Source organism: Pipistrellus kuhlii, unplaced genomic scaffold (genome assembly GCF_014108245.1).
Source record: "Pipistrellus kuhlii isolate mPipKuh1 unplaced genomic scaffold, mPipKuh1.p scaffold_m20_p_1, whole genome shotgun sequence".
In the NCBI taxonomy this organism is placed as follows: domain Eukaryota; kingdom Metazoa; phylum Chordata; class Mammalia; order Chiroptera; family Vespertilionidae; genus Pipistrellus; species Pipistrellus kuhlii.
The window spans coordinates 92363564-92388422 of NW_023425404.1; the positions used below are offsets into that span (position 1 = coordinate 92363564).

General features: G+C 41.3%; 1 protein-coding gene across 4 annotated transcripts in view; it reads right to left on the bottom strand.

Moving 5' to 3' along the window:
• Positions 1-24859, bottom strand: part of THSD4 (thrombospondin type 1 domain containing 4) — a 701089-nt gene that overhangs the window by 48309 nt on the left and 627921 nt on the right. For all 4 annotated transcript variants that reach the window (XR_006742686.1, XM_045587370.1, XM_036457096.2 and 1 more), the window contains 6 exons: positions 24356-24531; positions 22016-22112; positions 18547-18819; positions 5957-6086; positions 4861-5065; positions 4161-4334 (listed from right to left, as the gene is read on the bottom strand). Coding sequence is in view for 3 of the 4 variants with exons in the window: in XM_045587370.1 (XP_045443326.1) it covers positions 4161-4334; positions 4861-5065; positions 5957-6086; positions 18547-18819; positions 22016-22112; positions 24356-24531 (1055 nt within the window). In the remaining variant the exon portion in view is untranslated. The remainder of the gene's footprint in view (positions 1-4160; positions 4335-4860; positions 5066-5956; positions 6087-18546; positions 18820-22015; positions 22113-24355; positions 24532-24859) is intronic.

Genomic DNA, 24859 nt, shown 5'->3' on the forward strand with positions numbered 1-24859 from the left:
ACAATTTAACTCAATATCTTTACTTATTTCTTCTCTTGGAAAACATACTTAGTAATTAGGTGATAATTTAGGTGAAAATTGAGGCTGGTGGACTTTCTAGAAGACTTTTTTCTCTGTTGTGATTAAAAACTGTACAAATGTTTAAACTTGTTGATTTGCAGAACTAAAAAGCAAATGATGCCTGCATCTAATAAGCCCCAATCTCAATTAAAAATAGCTAAATAACTTATATACTAGTACATATATACATAGCCTATGGACACAGGCAACAGTGTGGTGAAGGCCTGGGTGGGGGCTGGTGTAGGGTGAAGGGGGTTAATAGGGAGAAAGGGGAACATCTGTAATACTTTCAACAATAAAGATAAAATTTTTAAAAGAAGCTGCAAGGATGTTTTTAAGGTGAGTCATCAAGTCAGAAAAACTATACATATTACCTTAAACATTTAAGAGAAGGTTCAGATTGAGTTTACAATCTCAATGTATTTAGGCAGAGACCAATTAATTTTAAATTGGACAACAGGATGTTCTTGGTATTCTGGTGCCAATTTCAATGTGTGTGTGTGTGTGTGTGGGGGTCCCCACACCATCAAGCCATTTTTCGACACCAGCTGGGTGTCCTGCCATTCAACTTCATTCTGACACTACCTGGAAATGGCATTAGATGCCACAGGCAATTACCCCACCCCCAATTTCAGCAGCCAATCCCAAGTCCAGTTTTTTACCTGTACTTCTGACCATCTGGCTAAAAGTCTGAGGTTTCTAAAACTCTTCTTCTCAGTTTGTTTGCTTTGCTACAGCAGCTCACAGAACTCAGAGAAACATTTTACCAGTTTATTATACAAAGATATAACCCAGGACCAGCTAGATGGAAGAGAAGCACAGGGAAAGGTATGTGGGAAGGGGTGCCGAGTTTCCATGCCCTCTCTAAGTTCATCACTCTCCCCCCATCTCCACGAGTTCACTAACCCCAGGCTTTCAGAACCCCATCAGTTTGGGTTTTGATGGAAACTTCATGCTGATATGAAGAAGAAAGCGCCCACAGGAAACCCTCCTAGCATGCCAGTCTCATCTAGGTCCTAGTTTGAAAGGTCATTCCCTTCATGTTCACTCAGCAATGTTACAGAGTAGGAAACTGAGAGGCAGGGAGTCAGCAGCTTGCTTAAGGTCTCATCTATAATAATCTATAATAATAAAAGTGTAATATGTTAATTAGGCCAGACGTCCTTCTGGACAAAGCCAGGGCTGGGAGGGAAGCCCGAGTACTAGGTACAGAGGGAAGCTGGTGCCAGCAGCCAGGGGAAGGAAGGCCATACTCTTGCATGAATTTCGTGCAACAGGCCTCTTAGTAAGAAATAATTCTTGGGGAAAGGGTGCCAATAGCAATTCCCTCTCTCTTAAACACAATAGTAACCCTTCCCATTCATGTACTCAAAATAATCAGGAGCAATGATCTATTTTGGGAGACAATAAGCAACCTTACTTATATCATACACAGGATACTTACATGGCTTAACCCAACTTTTCCAAAAAAGCAAAAATGTTCTCTAAATAGAAGAATATTAGTAAAGTACTCATTCTTCGCTCTATTTGAAATTCTAAGACAATTGTTAGATCCAACAAGTACTTATGTTAAAATACAAAGCAGAGGTCTTTATTGGAGAGAAAATAACTAGTGTGGAATTCCTTGTAAATTTACTTATAGAGTTTTACTGTTCTAAGGAAATATGGGAGACACACAGAGGAATGGAGCATTGTAGTTTTCCTCCACGTAGTTGCTTTTTTCTTTGAACCCAAGTTATTCTGAGCCCAATGCTTTTCTCAGAGCCTGGCAAATGTAGAGAGAAGGAATTAAAAACAGTATAGAACCACTGAAATAAAATAATTATAAAAGTGATCTCAGTTGCTGTTTGGGAGATTCTAAATTGAAATAATTCTCTGGAGAGAAATTTGCCAAAATATATCAAGAGTTCTAAAGGAGTTCACAGAAAATTAATAAATAAATAAATAAAGGAGTTCATAGCATTTGGTCAAATAATTCTACTTCCTAAACATTATTTTAGGAAAACAAAGAAAAGTGCATATAAAGATTTATACATAAGAATATTTACTGAGCTCAGTGGTTGAGTATTGACCTATGAACCAGAAGGTCATGGTTCCATTCCCGGTCAGGGCACAAGCTTGGGTTGTGTGCTCTATTTCTAATGTGTGGGGTGTGCAGGAGTAGCCAATCAATGATTCTCTCCAATCATTGATGTTTCTGTCTCTCTCTCTCACTCTCCCTTCCTATCTGAAATAATAAAAAAAAGGATATTTACTGAAATATTATTAAAAATAGTAAGAAAATGCCCTCAATAATTTAGAAATAGGGCATTATTAGTTCAATTGTAATAATCATACAATAGCTTATTCTAATAAAAAAAAAATACTTTCAAGGTTTTTAATCCCAGAAGATGTTTACAATAGAAAAGTAAAAAAAATCAGGTTAACAAATTATACATATATTATTATTATGTCCTTAAAACATATATATGAATACAAAATACTATGTATGAAAAGTATGTATGAGTAGAAAAAAGCTTGTCAGTGTAGCTTAAACTCTTAAATTGTTAGATTGAAGAGTTTATAGGTATACTTTGAGATTCTTTTCATATCCTTTATAATAGTTTATATTACTGTATGAGCATAAAAATGAACTATTTTGAAAAACATCTTTCCAATATAAAAAGAAGGCCCAGTATTATTGTTTTCATTAATTTGCTTATACACTAAATTAGGCAGGTTTATTCTTAGTACAAACAAATTCTGGCTAGAAATCTGGAAAGACAAAATCAGTTGAAGGAAGTAGGAATTTTTAGCCTGGAGAAAAAGTGGAAGGGGCTCCCCAGTATCTGTGAATCTGCAGTGTAAGGACAGTGTATGCACTTCTGACAGGACATACTGGGAGCTGGCAAGAAAAACCTGGGTTCAATGTGGAAGGAAACCTGACACTGGGCTGTACAAGAAGCAGACGTCATTGGCTTAACACACGGGGAATTTCTGACAAAGGGATCAGATTTACTCCAGGAATGCTATCAAGGACTCCTTATTCTGCAAGGGAGGTGCACAAAATGACCCCTGACACACCCCAGCACTGCTTCTGCAAGGCCAGAAACCATGTGCTTGCTAGGAGGGGAAGGGAGGGACGCAAACAGAACTGGGCGAGCTCTGCTGGACTCAGCCATAGGGGCAGAGGTCTGAGTCAATGGACGCTTTTGGCTAGCACTTTCCTGATGGCTAATTTGGTGCCTGCTAGAGTCCAGGGCTGGGCCTGGAGGCAAGGTGAGTTGCTCATCTAAGGGCTCAGTGCTTTCGCGAAAGGCACTCTCTCTCTGGGGACTGTCTTGGGACTAAGGGGCAGGGGCTGTTTGCCACAAGGTGACAGGAAACCATGAGGAGATAAACCCACCTGATGGGAATCTCTGAGAGGATCTCTGAATGTGGGGTGAAGGCTGCATTTACATCTTTGTTTTTCCTTTCCTTCTCAACAGTACTCCTACTGGCGTGGATTGTTTCATTGTGCTGAGAGGAAGGTTGTGAAGGAAACCCATGTGAACACTTGCAGGTTCAGAATACTCAGCAACTGGTCCTTGGTGGGCACTGACCAGTCAGAGTTGGTGCTGGCAAGATGGAATCAACCAACAGGGTGGATGGGCCCCAATCCTCCGATGTGCCCCTTCCTCCTCCCAGCTGGAGATACTGTACTGTTCACATGACACGGGGGAAGGATTGGGAGCTCAGGAGTATCTCCTAAGGCCTACAGCCTTGGTGCCATTGAGAGCTCCTTAGACATGCAGGATCCAGGCCAGCCCACCTCCTCTGTCCAGATTCTGTGTTGTGTAACAAGGTGCCCGGGTCATCCAGAGGCACAAGATAGCTTGGAAGCACTGTGGAGATTCATAGAAGGATAGAAAGCCGGCAGTTGTTCATTTATGGGCCTTTCCCCTAGAGTCAGAAATTACCCTTGGGATGCTTGGCTAGTAATTCCTCTTTGTATGGTTTTGGGGTACCTTGTGACACCCGCTCCCACCCTTAGCCCAGCCTCCCTCATCCCCTCCCGACACCCTTCTTCTCCCCTTCTTCTCTCCACTCCAGAAAACCCACTGGGCTGCGGCCACACTCACCCTCTCACCCCACTCAGTGAGGAACCAGCTCCTTGCACAGGGCCCCATGTCACAGTTCTCAATGTCATTCGGCCGGAGCTTCATGTTGCATTCCTCGTCGTCAACCACGTCCCCAATGTTGCTCACACACTTTACATCTCGGGTCCTCTGCCCCACTCCACAGGGCACCGAGCACTGCAACACAGCAAGCAAGTCAGCGGGTGGGCAACATCAGGTCTGGGCGACCTTCTTCTTGTTACCTGCCCTTTAAACAGAGGTCTGGGAAGACACCCTGTGCTGCTAGGTCCCCTGCCTGCAATGCTACCTCAGGAGAATCCCAGCCCTGATCATTTCACAAACCCTTTCGCCAAGACCTTCTTTGATATCTTGCCTACTCTGTCCATCTGAGCCTCTGTTCTGTCATCTAGAAAATGGAAGAGAAGATGGGGGAGGAGACATCTCTACCAGAATTTGCCAGCCTTCCCTCCCTGTGACACACAGAGATGAGAGCTTTTGCACAAGGCTCCTCTGGGCTCTCCAGCGCTCTACACTGGCTATGGACACAAGATAAGGTTTATAAAAGTGGCTGCCCGGATCCCGCAGGCAGGTTCTCTCCCGGAGAACTCAGGGTCCTTCCAAGTCAGGTCTCAGAGGGGGAGGCAGGAGGGAAGTGTGGGCCTTGGAGGGGGTGCTCCAGAGCAAAGCCCCCAACTCCACGTACCGAGGTCCAGTCTGTCCGGATCTGCCACTCACTGCAGATCTTGAGCTGGCAGGTGCTGGTGGTCTCGGGCTTCTCCAGGTGCTGGCAGCGGTAGGGCTGCACTGTCAGGCTTCGGTTGGCGTACACCTGGCGGCACAGAACCTGACGATGCTGCATGCCGAGGCCGCAGGTTTTGCTGCACTCTGACCACTCCCCGATGTCCCAACTGGCTCAAGGAGAGAGGGACAGGGACAGATCACTTCAGTCGGCAGGAAGAGGGCAGGAGCTCAGCTGACTCACACAGAACCATCAGAATCCCAGGGCATTGCTTACTAGTCTACCTAAGGGCTACCTGACTCTGTAAAGAAATTAACATGCTGTTTGCCAGTGAGTATATGCAACTTAAGAAAAATGACAAGGTACAAATTTATCTAGTAAAAACCCAACAAAAAACAAACTCCAAAGTTTAGTTTCATTAACCTATAGGCCATTAACCCATTTTGGAACTAACTTAGAAATCTTAGCCCAGCATTCTTTATTTTTCATGAGCTAATTACACATCAGTCTCATATTTCCTCTTGTGCCACCCTGCTCATCAGGTGTTCGGATGAAAACATGTTTTTATTACTTTGAGAATTAAGTTTTGACACCTTTTGGGCCCTGTCCCCATGATCTTCTGAAAGTGTCCTACTTGTCATTAAAGAGCCAGTCCAAGGCCTCTCTTAGGGGCTCTTTCTGGTTTCTCCAGGCAGATGTAGTGTGCCTTTCATCATTCCCTCTGTACACAGCTCTCCTATGGCACTGACTATGCTGGATTGTAGTTCTCTGTTTCCCTCTGTGTTTTTCCTTGCCAGGTGAAACCCTAATTGCTCTAAATCCCCAAATGGTGGGCTCCTGGGAGTATGCTGACCTGCTAAAGGCTACAGGTTCCTGTGATGATCCGGAAAGATAGGTGATTTTGCTAAACAGACTACATCTTATGCAAAGATCAAGTCTCATGTTTCTAAATCAGATGTAGACTGATTTAAAAATGAGATTATATGTGCTACCAAGGTCCTTCGCTCAAGCAACTAGAAGTGATGTGATAATAGAGATGGAAGCGGAGAGAACATCTTACAAGGCTGGGCAAGGGAAGATGCTGCAAGGCTCTTCCTCAGGGGTCGGCTTCATGCTGGAGTCACAGTAGCTCTCGGGAACCTCTTCATGAGTGTTTCTGTGCACACAGCGAAAAATGGGGTACTGTGATCCTAGAAGGACAAGGAGAACGTCTGAAGGACAGTGCCGCACACCTGAATGTTTGTTTGCGGGGGAGATGCACAGAGACCCAAGAGCTGATGAAGAGGCCACAGAAACAGAACAATCCATGTGCACACTCTCACGCAAGGGCTTTGCTCAGCATTGTGGGTGCAAAGGAGAGTAGGAATAGTTCTTGCCCTCAGAGAGCTTATAGTCTATTGGTGAACGTGGTTTGAAATGCTCAAAGGCAGATAAATTTCCATAATGGTTTTTTATATCACTATGTCGGGGAGAGATTATAAAATAAGCACAAATAATAACTCTTGAACATCTTCTGGAGACATCAAATAGAAATGGGTTGGAAGAGCTCCAGCTGCATCCCAGAGAAAGGGTTCCGTGGGGAACCTGTTTGCACCTGGGCCTTGAAGGGAGGGGGCTGTCCAAGTCACTGAACTAGAACAAAAGTGCCCAACAAACTTGCCTGCAAGCCCCAGATATGTTTAAGAGATAGTTAGGATGGAGAGAGAAATAAGAAGATTCAAGAAAGACTAGAAGCGTAGCTGGCTTCCCCTATGTAAATCATTTGACACTTTCTTCTAATGTCCTGATCCAGTGGTATTTTAGTTATTTAAGAGTATATGTCTGCTTTCATGAGACAGTGAGCTTCTGAGACACAGCACTAGTTCTGGGCATCTCTGTATCCCCAGTACCCAGCAGAGTAGTAGGTGTTTAGTTAAAGTTTGTTGAATGAATACTTGTTAGCAGTCTAATATTATTTTTACTTCTTTGCTTAAAAAATTATACTAACTGCCTCAGATTTTTGTATTAAAAAACACCCTCACACAGCCTAGTTTCATTGTCTTAAAATTTATACATCTATTTTGGGGGAAAATAATTTGTTAAGTGGAATTTCTAGTTCTCAAAACAACTAAAAAAAAACCTGCCAATTCATAATTCTGCCTTCCTTCCTTTGCTATCCCCAGGTGGCAACACTGAAGTATCACGAAGGAACGTTTACAAAGTGAAAACTATGACCAGCTGCGACTGCATCCCAACTGCTGGAAGAGAAAGATGAGTCATCAGAAAAAGCTGCCCATCCCCCAGGCTAGACCACCACTCATTTCCTTCCCCGCAGAGCACTGTCATTATTCTACAGTTCTGTCTCAGCACTGCTGCTGACTGGCCAGGCATTTACAGTTTCTGAACTTCCAGCTTGCTACAATTTTAATTGTAGTTAGAGAAATAATTTTTAATATGTGTTTCAATATTTCATCAGCCATGAACAGTGGTTCAGTGCCTCTTTAAGCTGGTTTTATGTGACACTGAGCCAGAGGATAGTTTTGTAAGAAACTGGACAGTTTGTAAGACAGTTTTGAATCTGAAACACATACTTGCTTAAAGTACTCTGGCAGTAAAAATTTACAATGTAGCTATAACTTGAGACCATTACTTAAAATAACATTCTAATTAAGCATAGTTATTACCTGAGTAAAAAGCAGTACTGTTGTAAAATTAATAGGAAGCAAAAACTTTTGTGGAATTAAGTTTGGTCCAGCGATATATCTGCTTCTGTTTAAGAAGGATCTTCAATTAAAGTCAATAAACATTAAGTACGTTGTTCTCAGGTGAGTGGATTCAGTACATGGCTTTAAAGGTATCCATTTGGAACTCAGCTATTAAGGGATCATGTAAAAGTATATTTTTTAGCTTATCCCTTTCCCTTCAGGCCACATGGGTTTAACTTTTCTACTTTAAGTTTGTGGGTTGGAAATAGTAACTATTCCAATCACTTGGCATTCAAATGAGAGGGACATTTTGTATATCTAGAGGAAAGGATATGGACTACCATAGGAATGCTCTGTGTCTTGCAAAGATGGGTCCTGCTTGGGCTGTTTGCAAATGGCCTCTGCCTGCCCTCCCTGACCCTCTCACCACCTTTACCACTTGTCCATGGTCCAGTTCCAACGCTTAGCTGTGGAAGCTAAGTCAGAGGCTCTCCCTCTTTCTCTGTTGTTAAGAAAATATCAGATCTATAATTCTTTTTTTTTAATATATTTTATTGATTTCTTATAGCGAGGAAGAGAAAAGGATAGAGTGTTAGAAACATTGATGAGAGAGAATCATCGATCAGCTGCCTCTTGCACCCCCCCCCACAACTGGGAATGTGCCCCCAACCAAGGTACATGCCTTTGACCGTAATCGAACCTGGGACCTTTCAGTCTGCAGGCTGACGCTCTATCCACTGAGCCAAACCGGTTTCGGCCAGATCTATAATTCTTGATTCCAGTGACCACGATGGTTTCCTTCTTTGGGTCAACTTTGATCTCTGCAGAAAGGGAAAAACCTGGCCATCTTTTCACTGTTCCAGCATGCCATTCAAGTGGAAATAGGGTGGTGAGGTCAGGTGCTGGCTGGGCTTCAGGCAGCAGGAAGAACTGGGATCAGTTTGGTTGGGTTATATGTTAGATGTACTGATCAAAACAGAAGTCCATTAAGTTGGACAAGGCAATGTACCACAGGCAGAGGTCAGTAAGGCATATAGAGAGATGGACAAAATAAGGAGCAAGAAGAAAATAAATAACTCCAGTGTGGAACTCCAGGTACCAAACAATCAGGCCAAGAGTTTGACCAGATAGAGGTCTTAGTGATGACTGGATAGAGTACAGGCCACACCTGAATGCCCGTGACAGGGCCTCTTCTGCGATGATGATGTCATTCCTCTGACATTTACAGAAAGGGAAATTTTAATGTGACAGGCCTAGAAATGTGTGAAGCACTGGAGAAGAGTTTGGGAGAGGGTCAGTGTGGGGATAAATTATGAGGTCACAAGGGGAATGGGAAGGTAAAAATGGTGGCAGAATAGACAGACATGTTCCGATCCTAGTCCCGGATCAGATAGAAGGAGCGCCTGAGAGTCGCTCAGGGAATGTTTGTTGGCAAGCTTAGGGATAGCAGAACTCTAAGAGAAGGTGAGGGACTGCTGGAAAGGGTGACCAAGCAGCCCGCACTGTGACTGAGACCTCTCCTGGAGCTACGGGCTCAGAGGGAAAACTACTCCATCTTGCAAGGAAAAATGGATCTTATCTGAGGCTTGAAAAACTCACAACTGTGGAGACCACCGAACAGCTGTGAGGCCCCAATCAGCACAAACACATGGATTCAAGGGAGCTCTTCACTCCACCATGGAAAAGTCAGATTTTTCCAGGGATAACGTGAGGTATCTGGGTCCTGGCAGAGGTGGAGGCAGCAGCGGCGGCAGAGAGAAAAGCCTGCTCTGCAAAACCCTGAGGACTGGGGAAGTCTGTGCCCACAAAAGTCCCCAGCTGTTGGGTCTGGCATGATCTGTGAATGTGGAAGGGTCCTCAAGGTTGCTAACAGAAGGGATCTCTGAAAAGCAACCAATTCTGATCTGACATGGAGGGAGAGCATAAGAATTTGAAAGGTGTGCAGTCTGCTTGAACTTGTGCACAGACCCATCTTTCGCACACCTGGGCTTTTCCCCCTTAATACTCTTGCTTCTGATTACCAAGCAAAGACCACCCAGTTTGGCATGCCCTGGGAGAATGCAGGGGGAAAGTGCTTTACTGGAAACTAGGGATCAAAGCAGGGAGAGACCATCTGGGAGCCAGCTCGGAGGCAGCCCATCTCCGCAAACCAGTATTGAGTGCCATTGAAAAAGAAAGCTAGAGCAGCCAAAAAGACGGGGTCAATCCAGAAATACTGCCACTTAGGGACTGAATTGCAAACTGAACTTTTTATTATTAGTTTTACTTAATCAAAAATAAAGAAACACAAGAAATCAAGAAACCGCCTACTTAAAAATAAGGATTAGCTTACAATACTGAGGTGCAGTGGAACACAGAGAACTGCAATACTGTCTAGACTGAGAAACAGACATGCCAAACAGAATAACAGAGGAGGAGAATGTCTTCACTACTGCACATTTTTATGCTAATTTTTTATTTTTTATTTTATTTTCATTTTTTGCATCTTTTACTTAATAAACAATTTTTTCCTTTTTCCTCACTGATTTTACCTTTTTAATTATTAGATTTTTAGTTTCAATCAGCATTATTACTACTGCTACCATGTTTCCCTGAAAATAAGACATCCTCCGAAAATAAGACCTACTTATAGGTTTCCTTCTGAGTGAAATATAAGGAATCCCCCTAAAAATAAGCCTACTTCCCTAGGCTAAACATGAGAGATTTGGTCCACTGATTCTGAAAGAAATGGAGTCACAAGAAATTCACCAGGAAATTCAGGAACTAGATTGTTATGATGATGTTCCAGAAGATGATGACATGATTGTCATTGAATAAATGAGTAAATTCTTGATACTGTAGGATTCACAGTTTGTCTGGTTTGTGTTGACAACTACCATACTACCATATACAGGTAATAAATTTCCTTTATTTTCATTTAACAATAAATGTGTACCGTATTCTTCTTCATAGAATGAAATATAAAAAGTCATGCAAAGAAAGAATCCAAGAATCCTGTACCCAGCAAGGCTATCAATCAAAATTGAAGGTGAAATCAGGAGCTTCACAGACAAAAAAGGACTAAGGGAATTTATCACCACTAAACCAGAAATGCAAGAAATGCTAAAGGGTCTGCTGTAAAAAAGAATATAGAAAACAAAGAAGGAACCCAGAGGAAAAGAATAAGAATGATGACAAACAAGTACCTCTTAATAATAACTTTAAATGTAAATGGATTAAATGCCCCAATCAAAAGACATAGGGTAACGGATTGGATAAGAAAACAAGATCCATATATCTGCTGTCTACAAGAAACACACCTCAGAAAAAAAGATGCACACAGACTGAGGGTGAAGTAATAAAAAAAGGTTTTCCAGGTGAATGAAAATGAAAAACAAAACAAAACAAACAAACAAACAAACAAAACTGGGGTAGCAATACTTATATATGACAAATTAGATCTCAAAGTGAAGAACATTACAAGAGATAAGGAAAGCCACTTCATAATACTAAAGGAAGCAATCCAACAAGAAGAAATAACCCTGACAAACATATATGCACCCAATACAGGGACACCAAAATACATTAAAAAAAACTGCTGGAAGACATTAAGGGAGAGATTAATAGCAATACAATCATAGTAGGAGATTTTAATAACCCCCTACCCCTTTGGGCGAATCATCTAAACAAAAAATCAGCAAAGAAACATCAATTCTAAATGACTAACTAGATGAGATGGAATTAATTGACATCTTCAGAACATTTCACCCCAAAGCCACAGAATATACATTCTTCTCAAGTGCACATGAGTCATTTTCAAAGATAGACAACATGTTGGGACATAGGCCAAGTCTCTTCAAATTCAAGAGGATAGAAATCATATCAAGCATCTTCTCAGATCACAGTGGCATAAAACTAGAAATCAACTACAATGAAAAATAATCCAAAAAACCTAAACATGGAGTCTAAACAGTGTGCTATTAAACAATGACTGGGTTACCAGAGAGATCAAGAAAGAAATAAAGAACATCCTGGCAACAAATGACAATGTAAACACAACAATTCAAAATCTATGGGAAACTGTGAAAGGAGTCTTGGGAGGGAAGTTCATATCCCTACCACCCTACTGCAAAAAACAATGAACAATGGTAATAAATTACCTAACCCTACAACTCAAAGAGTTAGAAAAAAAGCAGTGTAAGCAGAAGGAAGGAAATAATAAAAATCAGAGTGGAGATAAACAATTTAGAGACCATAGAAATAATGCAAAAGATCAACAAAACCAAGATCTGGTTCTTTGAAAGGATAAACAAGTTTGATGAACCTCTAGCCAGGCTCATCATGCAATAAAGAGAGAGGACCAAGTAAACAAAATCAGAAATGAAAGAGGAGAAATAACAACAGACCCCATCAAAATACAAAGGATTGTTACAAAATACTATGAACAACTCTATTTCAACAAATTGGACAACTTAGAGGAAATGGACATATTCCTAGAAAAATATAACCTTCCAAAACTCAATCAGGAAGAATCTAAACAGCTCAATAGGCCATCAACTATGGAAGAACTTGAAGCTGTCATAAAAAAGCTTCTGGCAAACAAAAGCCCGGGCTAGACAGATTCACAAGGGAGTTTTACCAAACATTCAAGGAAGAACTAAAACCTATACTCCTCAGTCTATTCCAAAAAAATTCAAGAGGAAGGAGCACTTCCAAGCTCCTTCTATGAAGCCAATGTTACCCTAATACCAAAACCAGATAAAGATAACAAATGAAAGAGAATTACAGGCCAATATCCCTCATGAACAAAATCCTCAACAAAATTCTAGCAAATCCGATCCAGCAGTACATCAGAAAGGTCGTACATCATGACCAAGTAGGATTTATCCCAGGAATGCAAGGATGGTACAATATCTGCAAATCAATATACGTGATACATCACATAAACAAATTGGGAGATAAAAATCACATAGTCTTATCAATTGATGCAGAAAAAGCATTTGATAAAATACAACACCCTTTCCTGAGAAAACTCTCAACAAAGTGGGAACAGAAGGATCATACTTCACCATAATAAAAGCTATATTTGATAAACATCATACTCAATGGGCATAAAGTAAAACCATTCCCTCTAAGAACAGGAACAAGACCAGGATGCCCACTCTCAACCAGTCCTGTTTGACATAGTACTGGGAGTACTAGCCATTGCAATTAGACAGAAAGAAGAAATAAAAGGAATCCAAATTGGAAAAGAAGAAGTAAAGTTGTCCTTATTTGCAGATGACATGATATTGTACACAAAAAACCTAAAAGACTCCATAAAAAAACTAACAGACTTAATAAATGAATTTGGCAATGTAGCAAGATACAAAATTAACTCCAATAAATGTATGGCCTTTATATACACCAATAGTGAACTTACAAAAACAGAGACTAAAAATTAATCCCATTTACCATCACACCAAAAAAATTGAGATACCTAGGAATAAACTTAACTAAGGAGGTAAAAAACCTATATGTGGAAAACTACTGGACACTGAAAAAAGAGGTAGAGGAAAATGTAAACAGATGGAAGAACATACCATGTTTGTGGATTGATAGAATCAACATTATTAAAATATCCATACTTCCCAAAGCAATTTATAGGTTCAATACACTCCCCATTAAAATACCAATAGCATATTTCACAGACCTAGGAATAACTCTTCAAAAATTCATCTGGAATAAAAAAGACACCGAATAACCACAGCAATCCTAAGAAAGAAGAATAAAGTAGGAGGAATCTCAATACCAGATTTCAAGTATTACAAAGCCACTGTTCTCAAAACAGCATGGTACTGGCACAAGAACAGACATATAGATCAATGGAACAGAATAGAGAACCTCTATACTCAATTGATATTTGACAAAGGAGGCATGAACATACAATGGAGTCAAGACAGTCTCTTCAATCAATGGTGTTGGGAAAATTGGACAGATACATGCAAAAAAAAAAAATTAAACTAGATCACCAACTTACACCATCCATAAAAATAAACTCAAAAGGGATAGAGGACTTAAACATAAGATGGAAAGCCATAAAAATACTAGAGGAGCCAAAACCAGTTTGGCTCAGTGGATAGTGTCGGCCTGCGGGCATGTACCTTGGTTTCGGGCACATCCCAGTGGAGGTGTGCAGGGGCGGCTGATCGATGTTTCTCTCTCATAGATGTTTCTCACTCTCTATCCCTCTCCCTTCCTCTGTAAAAAATCAATAAAATATATTTAAAAAAAAATACTGGAGGAATCCACAGGCAGCAAAATCTCAGACATATGTGGAAAGAACTTTTTCACTGATATTTCCCCTAGGGCAATGGAAGTTAAAGAGAAAATAAACAAATGGGACTATATTAAAACAAAAAGCTTTTTTACAGCAAAGAAACCATCAACAAAACAATAAGAAAGCCCACTGTATGGGAGAACATATTTGCAAATGTTATAACTGATAAAGGTTTAATCTACAATATCTACAGGCAGCTTATACAACTTAATAAAAAAAGATAAATGATCCAATTAAAAAATGAGCAATGGATCTAAATAGAATCTTCTCAAAAGAAGACAGAAGGAAGGCCAAAAGACACATGAAAACATGCTCAAAATCACTAATTATCTGAATGCAAATCAAAATGACAATGTAATATCATCTCACACCTGTCAGAATGGCTATCATCAACAAATCAACAAACAGCAAGTGTTGGCAAGGATGCAGAGAAAAAGGAACCCTCCTGTACTGCTGGTGGGAATGCAGACTGGTGCAACCACTGTGGAGAACAGTATGGAGTTTCCTCAAAAAACTGAAAATGGAACTCCCATTTGACCCATTAATCCCACTTCTAGGAATATATCCTAAGAAACTAGAAACACCAATCAAAAAAGATATATGTACTCCTATGTTCAAAGCAGCACAATTTACAATAATTAGGATTTGGAATCAGCCTAGGTGCTGGTCAGCAAATGACTGGATCCAAAAACCATGGTACATCTACATAATGGAATACTATGCTGCCATAAAAAAGAAGGAAATTCTTATCTTTGCAGCAACCTGGATGGAACTGGAGAACATTATGCTGAGTGAAATAAGCCAGTCAATGAAAGAAAAACACCACATGATCTCACTCATTTATTGATAATAAAGAACATTATAAACTGATGAACAAAAAGATATAGAAATAGTAAAGCAACAAACTGTCAAATTACAGCAGGGAGGGGAGGGAGATGGGGGAGATAAAAGATTAAGTGAAGGACTTGTATGCATGCATATAAGCATAACCAATGGATGCAAAACTCTGGGGAGGGAGGGCGCGTGTGTGTGTGTGTGTGTGTGTGTGTGTGTGTGTGTGTGTGTGTGTTTGTGTGTGTGTGTGGGCAATGGTAAGATATGTACACATATAATACCTTAAAAAAAGGGGGGTGGTGGAATGAACTTGGGTTGTCCAGAAAAGAGCTGGACAGCACTGGCACACTCAGACTTTCTTGTCACGATGCTCTTGTCACTACTGCTGATGTCCGTGAGATGAGCTAAGTGCTTGGTACATTCACAGTGCCTCACCTGCCCTTCACCTTTGACTGAGACTTTCAATGTCTGGGAGCAAACCTTCAAGGGAGCAAAGAAGGGCCATCCATGGGCTATTGTGTTAGATGAATAAGATAGCTCTGTTTTCTTCTATTTCCAAGACACTTCTTCAGTAGCTCTTTGGCCTGAGAATTAGTGCAGTTTATCAGGATAAAGAAGAGGATGAGCATGTCATTTTAGGCACTGAGTGCACAGGTGAAGTGTGTACATGTGTCCCCCCACAATGCAAAGGAGAAAAACTATTTCAGAACATGAATAAAAATAATATGGAAATCTAAAGAAAGAGATTCTTCAGTTTTGAATACACAAATCCACATTCTTTATATATATATAAAAAATCTGGCCACTTAGTGTGTGTGTTTGTGTGTGTGTGTGTGTGTGTGTGTGTATATAAATAAATATATATATATATATATACATATATATATATATATATATAAATAAATAAATCTGGCCACTTAGTGTATATTATAGATTATATTATATATAATCGATTATATATATAATCGATTATATATAATATAATCTATAATATACACTAATAGATTATATAATTATATATAAGCTATTATATATGTGATATAATCTATTATATAAATATATAATTATATATAATATAATATATATTATATTATATTATATTATATTATATTATATTATATTATATTATATATATAATCTATTATATACACTAAGTGGTCAGATTATTATGATCTTATAATACACTAAGTGGCCAGGTTATTATGATCTCTGAATATATAATAATCTGGCCACTCAGTGTGTGTATGTGTGTGTGTGTGTGTGTATATATATATATATATATATATATATATATATATATATATATAGAGAGAGAGAGAGAGAGAGAGAGAGAGAGAGGCCCAGTGCACAAAATTCATGCACAGGGTGGGAGTGTCCCTCAGCCCACCCTGCACCCTCTCCAAACTGGGACCCCTCAAGGGATGTCTGACTGCCTGTTTAGGCCCGATCCTGGACAGTTGGACATTTCTCTTGCAATCCAGGACTGCTGGTTCCCAATGCTTGCCTGCCTGCCTTCCTGATTGCCCCTAACCACTTCTGCCTGCCAGCCTGATCACCCCCTAACCACTCCCTGCCAGCCTGATTGATGCCTAACTGCCCTCCCCTGCCAGCCTGGTCCCCCCCAACTGTCATCTCATGCAGGCCTGGTTCCCCCCAAATTTCCCTCCTCTGCAGGCCTGATTTCCCTCAATTGCCCTCCTTGCAGGCCTGGTCCCTCCCAACTGACCTACCTTACTGGCCATCTTGTGGCAGCCATCTTGTGTCCACATGGGGGCAGCTATCTTGTGTGTTGGAATGATGCTCAATCTGTATATTACTCTTTTATTAGATAGGATAGAGGTCTGGTACATGGGTAGGGACCAACTGGTTTGCCCTGAAGGGTGTCCCAGATCAGGGTAGGGGTTCCTTTGGGGCATGGGGCAGCCTGGGTGAGGAGCCTGTGGTGGTTTGGAGGTCAGCCATGCTCCCCAGTGATCCAAGCATAGGCCAGGGCCAGCTGGAAGCAGGTATCTGGAATTTATTTATCTTCTATAATTGAAACTTATAGCCTTGAGCAGAGTTCCAGGGCAGGCCAGGGTGGCAGGAAATTTGCCTTCTTCCATGCCTGAGGGTAACTCAAGCCTCCTGCTTACTCCAGCTCCATGGCAGCTGCCATCTTTGTTAGATTAATTTTCATACTTGCTCTGATTGGCTGGTGCGTGTAGCAGAGTTATGGTCAATTTGCTTGTTTCTCTTTTATTAATATATATATTCAATATATGATGCCTGGTGCATGAATTCGTGCATGGGTAGGGTCCAGCCAGCCTGGCCAGGGGGAGGGGACATGGGCGGTTGGCCAACCTTCCTCCTCTTCAAATTCCTGGTGGAGGGGACAATTTGCATATTAGCCTTTTATTATATAGGATATAAAATAATCTGGCCAATCAGTGTATATCCTCTATAATAAAAGGCTACTATGCAAATTGTCTCCTCGACCAGGAGTTTGACCAGGCTGGCTGGACTCCACCCATGCACGAATTCATGCACCAGGCCTAATATATATATATTAGTAATATATATATATATATATATATATATATATATATATATATATATATATATACACACACATACATACATACATACATACATATATCCTGAGTGGCCAGATTATTATGTGTTCAGAGATCATAATAATCTGGCCACTCAGTGTGTGTGTCTATATTATATGGAGAGGCCAGGTGCACATATTGCCATTCATTCAAGAAGCACTTAAGGAATACTTACTGCCCCACCATGCAAGCCTGATACCAACTGCAGAAGTTGCAAAGTGTACACTTATGGAGACAGCGAGGACAAGAAGAGTTGGGACAAAAAGAACTGCGTCTCAAATTGCTATGAGGTCCAGGGAAGAAGTGCCTACCTCTGCCTTACAAAATCAGGCAGGCTTCACAGAGGAGGTGATGTCTGAGCTAGATGGTGAAGTGCAAGCAGGCAAGTGCCTGCAAGATACCAGAGAGAACAGTAAGGGTGGTAGATTTTTATTTTAGTGTGAACCATGAAGACTGGAGTGGTGATGAGGGAGGCAAGATAAGCAGAGTCCTGCCATCACGTCTGGTACAGAACAGAGGAGACTTGCTGAATGGCCTCCTGGATGTAAGCAGACTGTGTGAGCAGCATGAGGGTGAGCTGGCTAATGGCACATGCTTTTGTCCTCATCTGTTATGTCCACAAAGCAATGTCTGACCATCTCCAGAGAGGGCTGCATCTCACCCTCCTGGGCGGTCTGGGCCAGGCTATCTTTAAAGACATGAAATGGAAGAGAATATACACATGCTACCCTCAATGTAAAACCACATGACAACCATTTTTATCCTTTTTATAACTTTCCCTTGTCTCCACCTGGCTCTGAGTGTATCCGGTCCCTGCAACAGGCATCACACCATAACCTAAATGGCAGGCTATTTCAATAAAAATACATTTTGATCTTGGGTTCCTGTGTCAATTAACTTTCATACTGCTTACCTCTATTGTGTCATGGACAGGTCCTCGCCAAAATGGTTTTGGCCTCGATGTGTAATTAGCTTTCTGTCTCCCTTTGCCAATTCTAACCTATATTTTTTTCACTGTAATAAATTGTAACTATGAGCACAGCAGCTTTTCTGTCTCATAAGTCCAACCTGAAGGTGATTTTGGGGACCCCCCTTCCCCCACCCCCCCGACACACACACACAACCTCACACTAGTGAGTCATCGCAGGGTTAGGCTTATGTCCCTGCCCCTATCCTCCTTACCCCCCCTCCCTCCCCCCCAGCCACTCCACCCTCCACACACACCTGTCTCCTGGGTGCTCACCTTTCCCACAGGTCATTGAGCATTCCGTGGTCCCCAGCTGCTTCCAGTTGTGATCTCGGCTTCGTCTTGGGGGCTGTGGTGCTGGTAGAACCAAATTGCCTGGCCAGTGGGAAGAAAATCTATCTGGACGCCTGGCTGAGAAGGTCTGTGCAGATTCTGAGGTGAATATTTTTGGTGCTCCACCATGCAAGTCTTCCTTCTTCTCAGTCCGTTCCTTCTCTTCTGCCTCTTGACTCCTCCTCTTTGGGAGCAGTTGGCCCTGGAAGGGCTTCCCTGAGAGAGGCCAGGGTTCACGCAGAAGGAAGTTCAGTTTGGAGGGTGAGTCATAAAGAGAAAACTGCTTCAACATTTTAAATCAGGTAGCATGAGATCATTTCTAATTCATAGCACATATATTTAAAATAAGCAGACACAAATTTCTTTAACATTTAAAACATTTTAAAAAACAAATAAGAAAAAAGATGAACATTCAAGTAGGAAAGGTAAGCAAGGGCCAGGGAGAGACAATTTACCCAAAAAGAAATACAAGCTGACAAAAGTCAGATAAAAGTGCCCAACTTCACTTATAATTAAAGAACTACATGTGAAAACAAGAACAACAAAAAATCTATTTGCCTAATAATAAAGATTAGAGACCTTGGAAACCCTTAATCACTACACTCCTTGCTGAAGGTTTCTGAAAACACATTCTCATACACTGTAAAAGAGTCTGCAAATAAGATGCAAATTTTGGACAACAATTTGGCAACATTTATCCAAGCACATATTAGTTTGTTACAAAATAAGGAGGCAAATTCGACAGTTACTGTTAAATCAAGTTAAAACATAGGGCTTTCTTTGCCTCTTCACCAATACATTCTTATCTAATTGGCTACTTACAATTTTGTGGTTTAAAATACAACATGCAAATTAAAAATAACAGAGACAAAATCAGGCATGTTGATATAAATGAGACTGTCCAAGATGTTATCAGCAAAAAAACACCTTTGAGTACTTTGTATGTACTGGGCACTAGGATTGATGCCTAGTGTATTAAGTTCCCTACTTCCTGCCCCCTCAAAACCAAACCTTTGAGTGTAGTTTTTGAGTACAGAAATGTGTTCAGAGAAGTTACTGACTTGCCTGAGGTTGCCCAGCAAGAAAGTGGCAGAGTTGGATTCAGGCTCTGCCCTTCTAACTCAGTTGATATGGAGGATGAAGCCTGGTCCAGAATGCCCTTCCTCACCAACTTTTTACAAGTGACCCCTTCTGGTCCTGCCCTGCCCTAGGCAATGGACCCCAGAACTCCATGCTACCTGTTAGGTGAAACCCATTAGACTTGTTATCAAACATCAATATCCTATATGATTTCAAGTAGTCTGTCCAATTGCCCTTATAAATCAGCATTGGTTCGCCCCCTGGACTTGATTCTCAGACTGTGTATTGCTCCTGGAAATGGTTTAAAAAATCTGTCGGATTGAGTACGCTAACTTGGAGTTTGAACAACACATGTACCCTATGTGTCTGACACACTCCAGGCTGTTGTCTCCCAGTGGCCAGTGACAATCAGGTAATTTTATTATCTGATTGGCAGCCCAGAGAAGAATGGATGTGCCAGGTCTCACACCTGTCCCCTCACTCTGTAGGACAGGCGTTGGACCAGATTGCCTCTAGGCAGTATATAACAAGCACAGGGTTAGTCACTATGGGATCTGCATAAGAACCTAATCTCCATAAGCTTTTAGTTCCTGATTGTTAAAACGAGGCTGATGACAGTACTTTCCTCTAAGCACTTTGGTGAAAATTGGGTGAGTTAATTTATGTGATGGGATCAGCAGTGTCCAGCACACAGCAAGGTCCCAGTGAATATGAGCAACTGTCATCATTAATATTTCTGCAGACCTTCCTGTTTGAAAGATGGAAAAGACAGTCTCCATTCAGGTGGTGGGCTCCATTAGCACTCAGCAAAGAAACATCTGCAGAGCCCAAGTGTGTGCCATTCCTAAACAAAAGCTGCCTGCCCTGTCTATCAGCAGAGCCCCAGGAAAGAGGCAGGTTGTTAAGTGTGAATTCATTATTCTTTTCTGATAGATCAATGTAGTGTTAACAGAAGTAAAAGGGGGCTAATAGAAAAGGCACTGGCAAAAAGACCTCAGAAGATGTCTGTGTCCTAATCACCTTATATGGCAAAAGGGACTTTGCAGCCATGATTGAGATTTTGAGGTGGAGAGATTATCCTGGGTTATCTGGGTGGCCCCAATAAAAGTCCTTATAAGAAAGAGGCAGGAGAGTGAGTGTCAGGAAAAGAGATGTGATGACGGAAGCAGAGGGTGAGAGCCAGAAAGAGATGTGAAGGGCTGCTCAGCTGGCCTAGATGATTGAGGAAGGGGCTGTGAACCAAGGAAAGCAAGTGGCCTCTGGAAAAATGGCAAGGAAACACTCTCTCCTACAGCCTCTGTGGGGACATGGCAACCATACGTTGATTTTGGCTCAGCAAACCCATGTTGGCCTTCTGACTGTTAGAACAGTAAAGGAATAAGTCTGTGTTGTTTTGAGCCACTAAGCTTGAAGCAATTTATTATGGCAACAATAAAAAACCAGTATAAGGCATTTCAAAGTGAGGACCTGGAGAGAAAGACCCAGGGTATTCACTTCTTTTTGAATCAGCAAAGGCTCAGATGAGTGGTGACATCAGGGCCACTGACTCTGAAGTATGTGTCCCTGGGTTTTCCCTGTGCTGATTTAGAGAGAAAGGGTAACTGCACAGAAGAAGAGGGAAGGGGCTTTAAAAGAAAACGCTCCAACTTTCAGCCTTAGCCTGCACTCCCCTTGTCTTGGCATGCTGAGTAACCCTCTCCATTGAGCCCTCTTGTATCCTGCCTGGCTCCTGTCTTGTCTCCGAGCTATCAGTTGGCTAATACTCCCATGGTTCACATGAGACAGATGAGGAATTTGAAGCTCACTGGATGACATACTTCAACAAGCCAGGTATTGATGTCTGGGAATTGCATAAATGGATGAACATACTTGTTGGCTATGATCTGGCTCCAGAACCCCAAATATCAATAATTGATTCTGCTTTGCAGGCATGCAGATGGTTAAATGACTTTGCTAGTGTGGTTAGCATCCTAGAGGTTGTTAAGGACAAAGCAGGACTGCATAAGAAAACCTACCCTTATGTCATCCAGGAACTTAGACCAAATTTAAATGCACTGGGAATCTTCACTCCAGAGGAACTGAACTTTGACAAAGTATAAATCCTAGCAATAGGCTCTCCAAGGATTTACTGATAATACTAGAGTGTAAAAATCACCTGGAAATACTGATGATAACATATTATCTATTTGGACAAGTTTTCCATTACTAAGAACCAAATCATGTAATGGTAACTTGAACTTTAATAAAAAGGAAATGAATTTGAACTAAAATTAAAAATAAATAAATAAAGAGAAATGATCTGAGTGCTTGGCAGCAAAACAAGGGATTTTACCTGATCTCCTGTGAGGTGGCACTTGTGGGCTGATGGCATTAGTCCCCATGATAACGTACTCGTAGTGGACTCCTGGGTTAGGCTGCTGGTGTATCATCTGACAACACAAAAGTCAGTGTCACTGGGCTGGCACGCACATCCATTGGGTTCAGTGGAATAAGTGACAGGATCTATAAGTGAAGGGCTCGATTCACATCTAATAATATCAGTGAACCTGTGACAGATTAAACAAAGCTATTTCCAGATGGCTTTTTGTTATTTGCTTTAGAAGAATGAAAAACTCAAAAGAAAACTGAAAGTGAATATTTTATAAGTTCCAAATAGGAAGAGGGGAGCAATGTGATTTTGCTTAGTGCTCTCAGAGTGTCCAAGCAGGTACATATTGACACTTCAGAGAACCTGTTTGAATATTATTAGGTGGCAAGAGAGCCAAGCAAAGGGCCTATCTCTGGCAGAGCCAGCTGGATACAAGTTTAGGTTCTCTTATCATTTTCTACCTGGCCAGTGAGGCTGGCTCAGGAAAGACCTGCCCACAGCCTCTTCTCTTCTTTGACTCTTGGGTTTCTCCCCTTCTCATCCATAGAAAGCTCTAGACCACAAAGAAATGGGGTCAGGAAAACAGGTATAAGGGAAGTAACTGTCCCTAGGTCCTATTCTCTTAGGAACCGATGACAAAAGTAGAACAGCAAACTGCATAGGGCTGTGCAGGTCAGGAATGAGACTTTTCTGGGGCAAAAGAAAAAAATAAATCAGCATGGTCCAGCAAAATAAACCCCTCTCTATTGGTCCTGGAGCACAAATGCCCATGGCTTTACTGGTGGGCAGCAGGGCGATGGGCTCAGCTCACCAGCAGAAGAAGAATTTCCTGAGTAAATTGAGTCAGACAAGGAGACACTCCTACCTCCTGGTATTTCTGTCTCTACTGCTTTATACAGGGGCTCTCTTGTTGACCAGCTGTGTAACCTAGATCAAGTCCCTTAATCTCAGTTTTATTTTTCTTCATCTGGAGAAGAAGTTGGAATCACAGATGATCTCTTAAGTCTTTTATGCTTCAAGCAGTTTGTTTCCTGAATATGTCTATTATGTCCATTTATGCCTTTATCTCTTATGTCTTCCCTGCATGTGCAATGAGGCCTCCATTTTATACATCACCCAGTGGATTTCGTACACTCAGAAACCATGGTGGTGCACACAGAGTCCTGAGAGACAGTGTTATGACCTCAGGTTCCTGTGGTCTACCCTTCATCCCCTCATTTACTTCTCCTTTCACACAATTCGACAATTGGTTTGTGGCTGGAAACTCTTTCTCTTCCATGCCTCTTGAGCTTTGTGAGCGTTCTGCCAATATAAACCTTGTCCCATTTAGAAAATTATTGTTGGCTACTACGTCCTAGACCACCCACAGTGGTCCTTTAACAATATGGCTTTTTATCCCTGATGCCATTCTAAACCTACCCAGAGTCCAACAACCTATCGGACAGTGTAAAAGAATATCTACCACAAGGCTTTCTTTATAGTTTCCAGTCCATGAGCTACTAGGCCCGAGAGGAACAAACATGTAAATTTATATTTGGAGAAGTAATATATATAAAACCTTAATGCATACATGTACTGGTTTGGGAGGTTGTAAGAGAATGCATATCTATAAGCAAGCTCAGTCTTTCTATCATAAAACCCAATTTCAAGCTTTTATTTCTGTCACCTTTTATTTCCTAATGTTTTAAAGAAGACTAGATTCTAGTGTTTCTTTCAAAAACAAGGACCGTTTTTAACTTGTGTCTTCATAATTGATTTTCTTGTTAAGTAAGTTGAAGTTCTCTGTGAATCAGGGAATGCCTAGTAAACTCTGTATTGCTACTTTGCACTTTATTGGGTCATCTGGAGCACTCTGGAGTTCTCCTGTCTTCATCTGCTTTAACAGAATTTGAAGAGGGCTGGGAACTGTGAGCGGTCTTGTCTTGATTTAGGCATTTGCTTTCCTTTACCATAAAAAGAAAACATGCCAAATTAGCATTAGGAGGCAAGGGCCTGGAGGAGAGCCAATGCTCATGAAATAAAGGATATGTTTTGCCTCTGATTTGGTTCAACAAGTAAAATTGGTTTTACTGGGTCAATAAACTCAGAGGGTTCTAAGCATCTGGTAGAGTTTAAGGTTTCTGTGAGCTGGGCACATTCAGGGTGAATGGTGAAGATGAAGGCTGAGATGTAAGGGCACCTCCAGGGACTTCGCTCAGATGGTCATACTGAGCATGGGCAATGATTTGTTGCTTATTTGTTCTAAGTGTGGTCCTTAGAAGCAACAAGATAAACTATCCCAAGAACAGAAACATACAAACTCACATAAACATCCAAGGTCTCGTTAGTGGGACCTTCAGCCAGAAAGGACTCTCCAGCAGTGCTCGAAATCTCATTTGGACGCTTGTAGGTGAACATCGTCCCTCCACCCTCATATTTTCCCGGCCTGTCAATTGCCCAGTTCCCATTGATGATGGAGCGGCCAGAACGACTTCGCAAAGCTGTCAAGAGAAATGACACAGTTTCTCAGGTTAGCCCAAGGAATTGAACTGACTTATTGCTTCATTAAGTTTTTCATCAGGATCCACTATGTGCCAGGTACTGATCTAGGCATTGGAGCAGAATGAGGCATCTAGATCACATCCCTTTGGGCTTCATCACCTTTTCAACTTCGATTGATTCCACCATAGAAATAAAGGGCAAGAGTGGTTAGGTTAGGGGAAATTATTATATCCCATTATTGAGGTGAGAGGTTGCACATTGGCAGTTCAGTAGTGGATTTTAGCCTGCAGATGGGCTTAATTTGGCCTTCGTGTTATTATTTTTTAA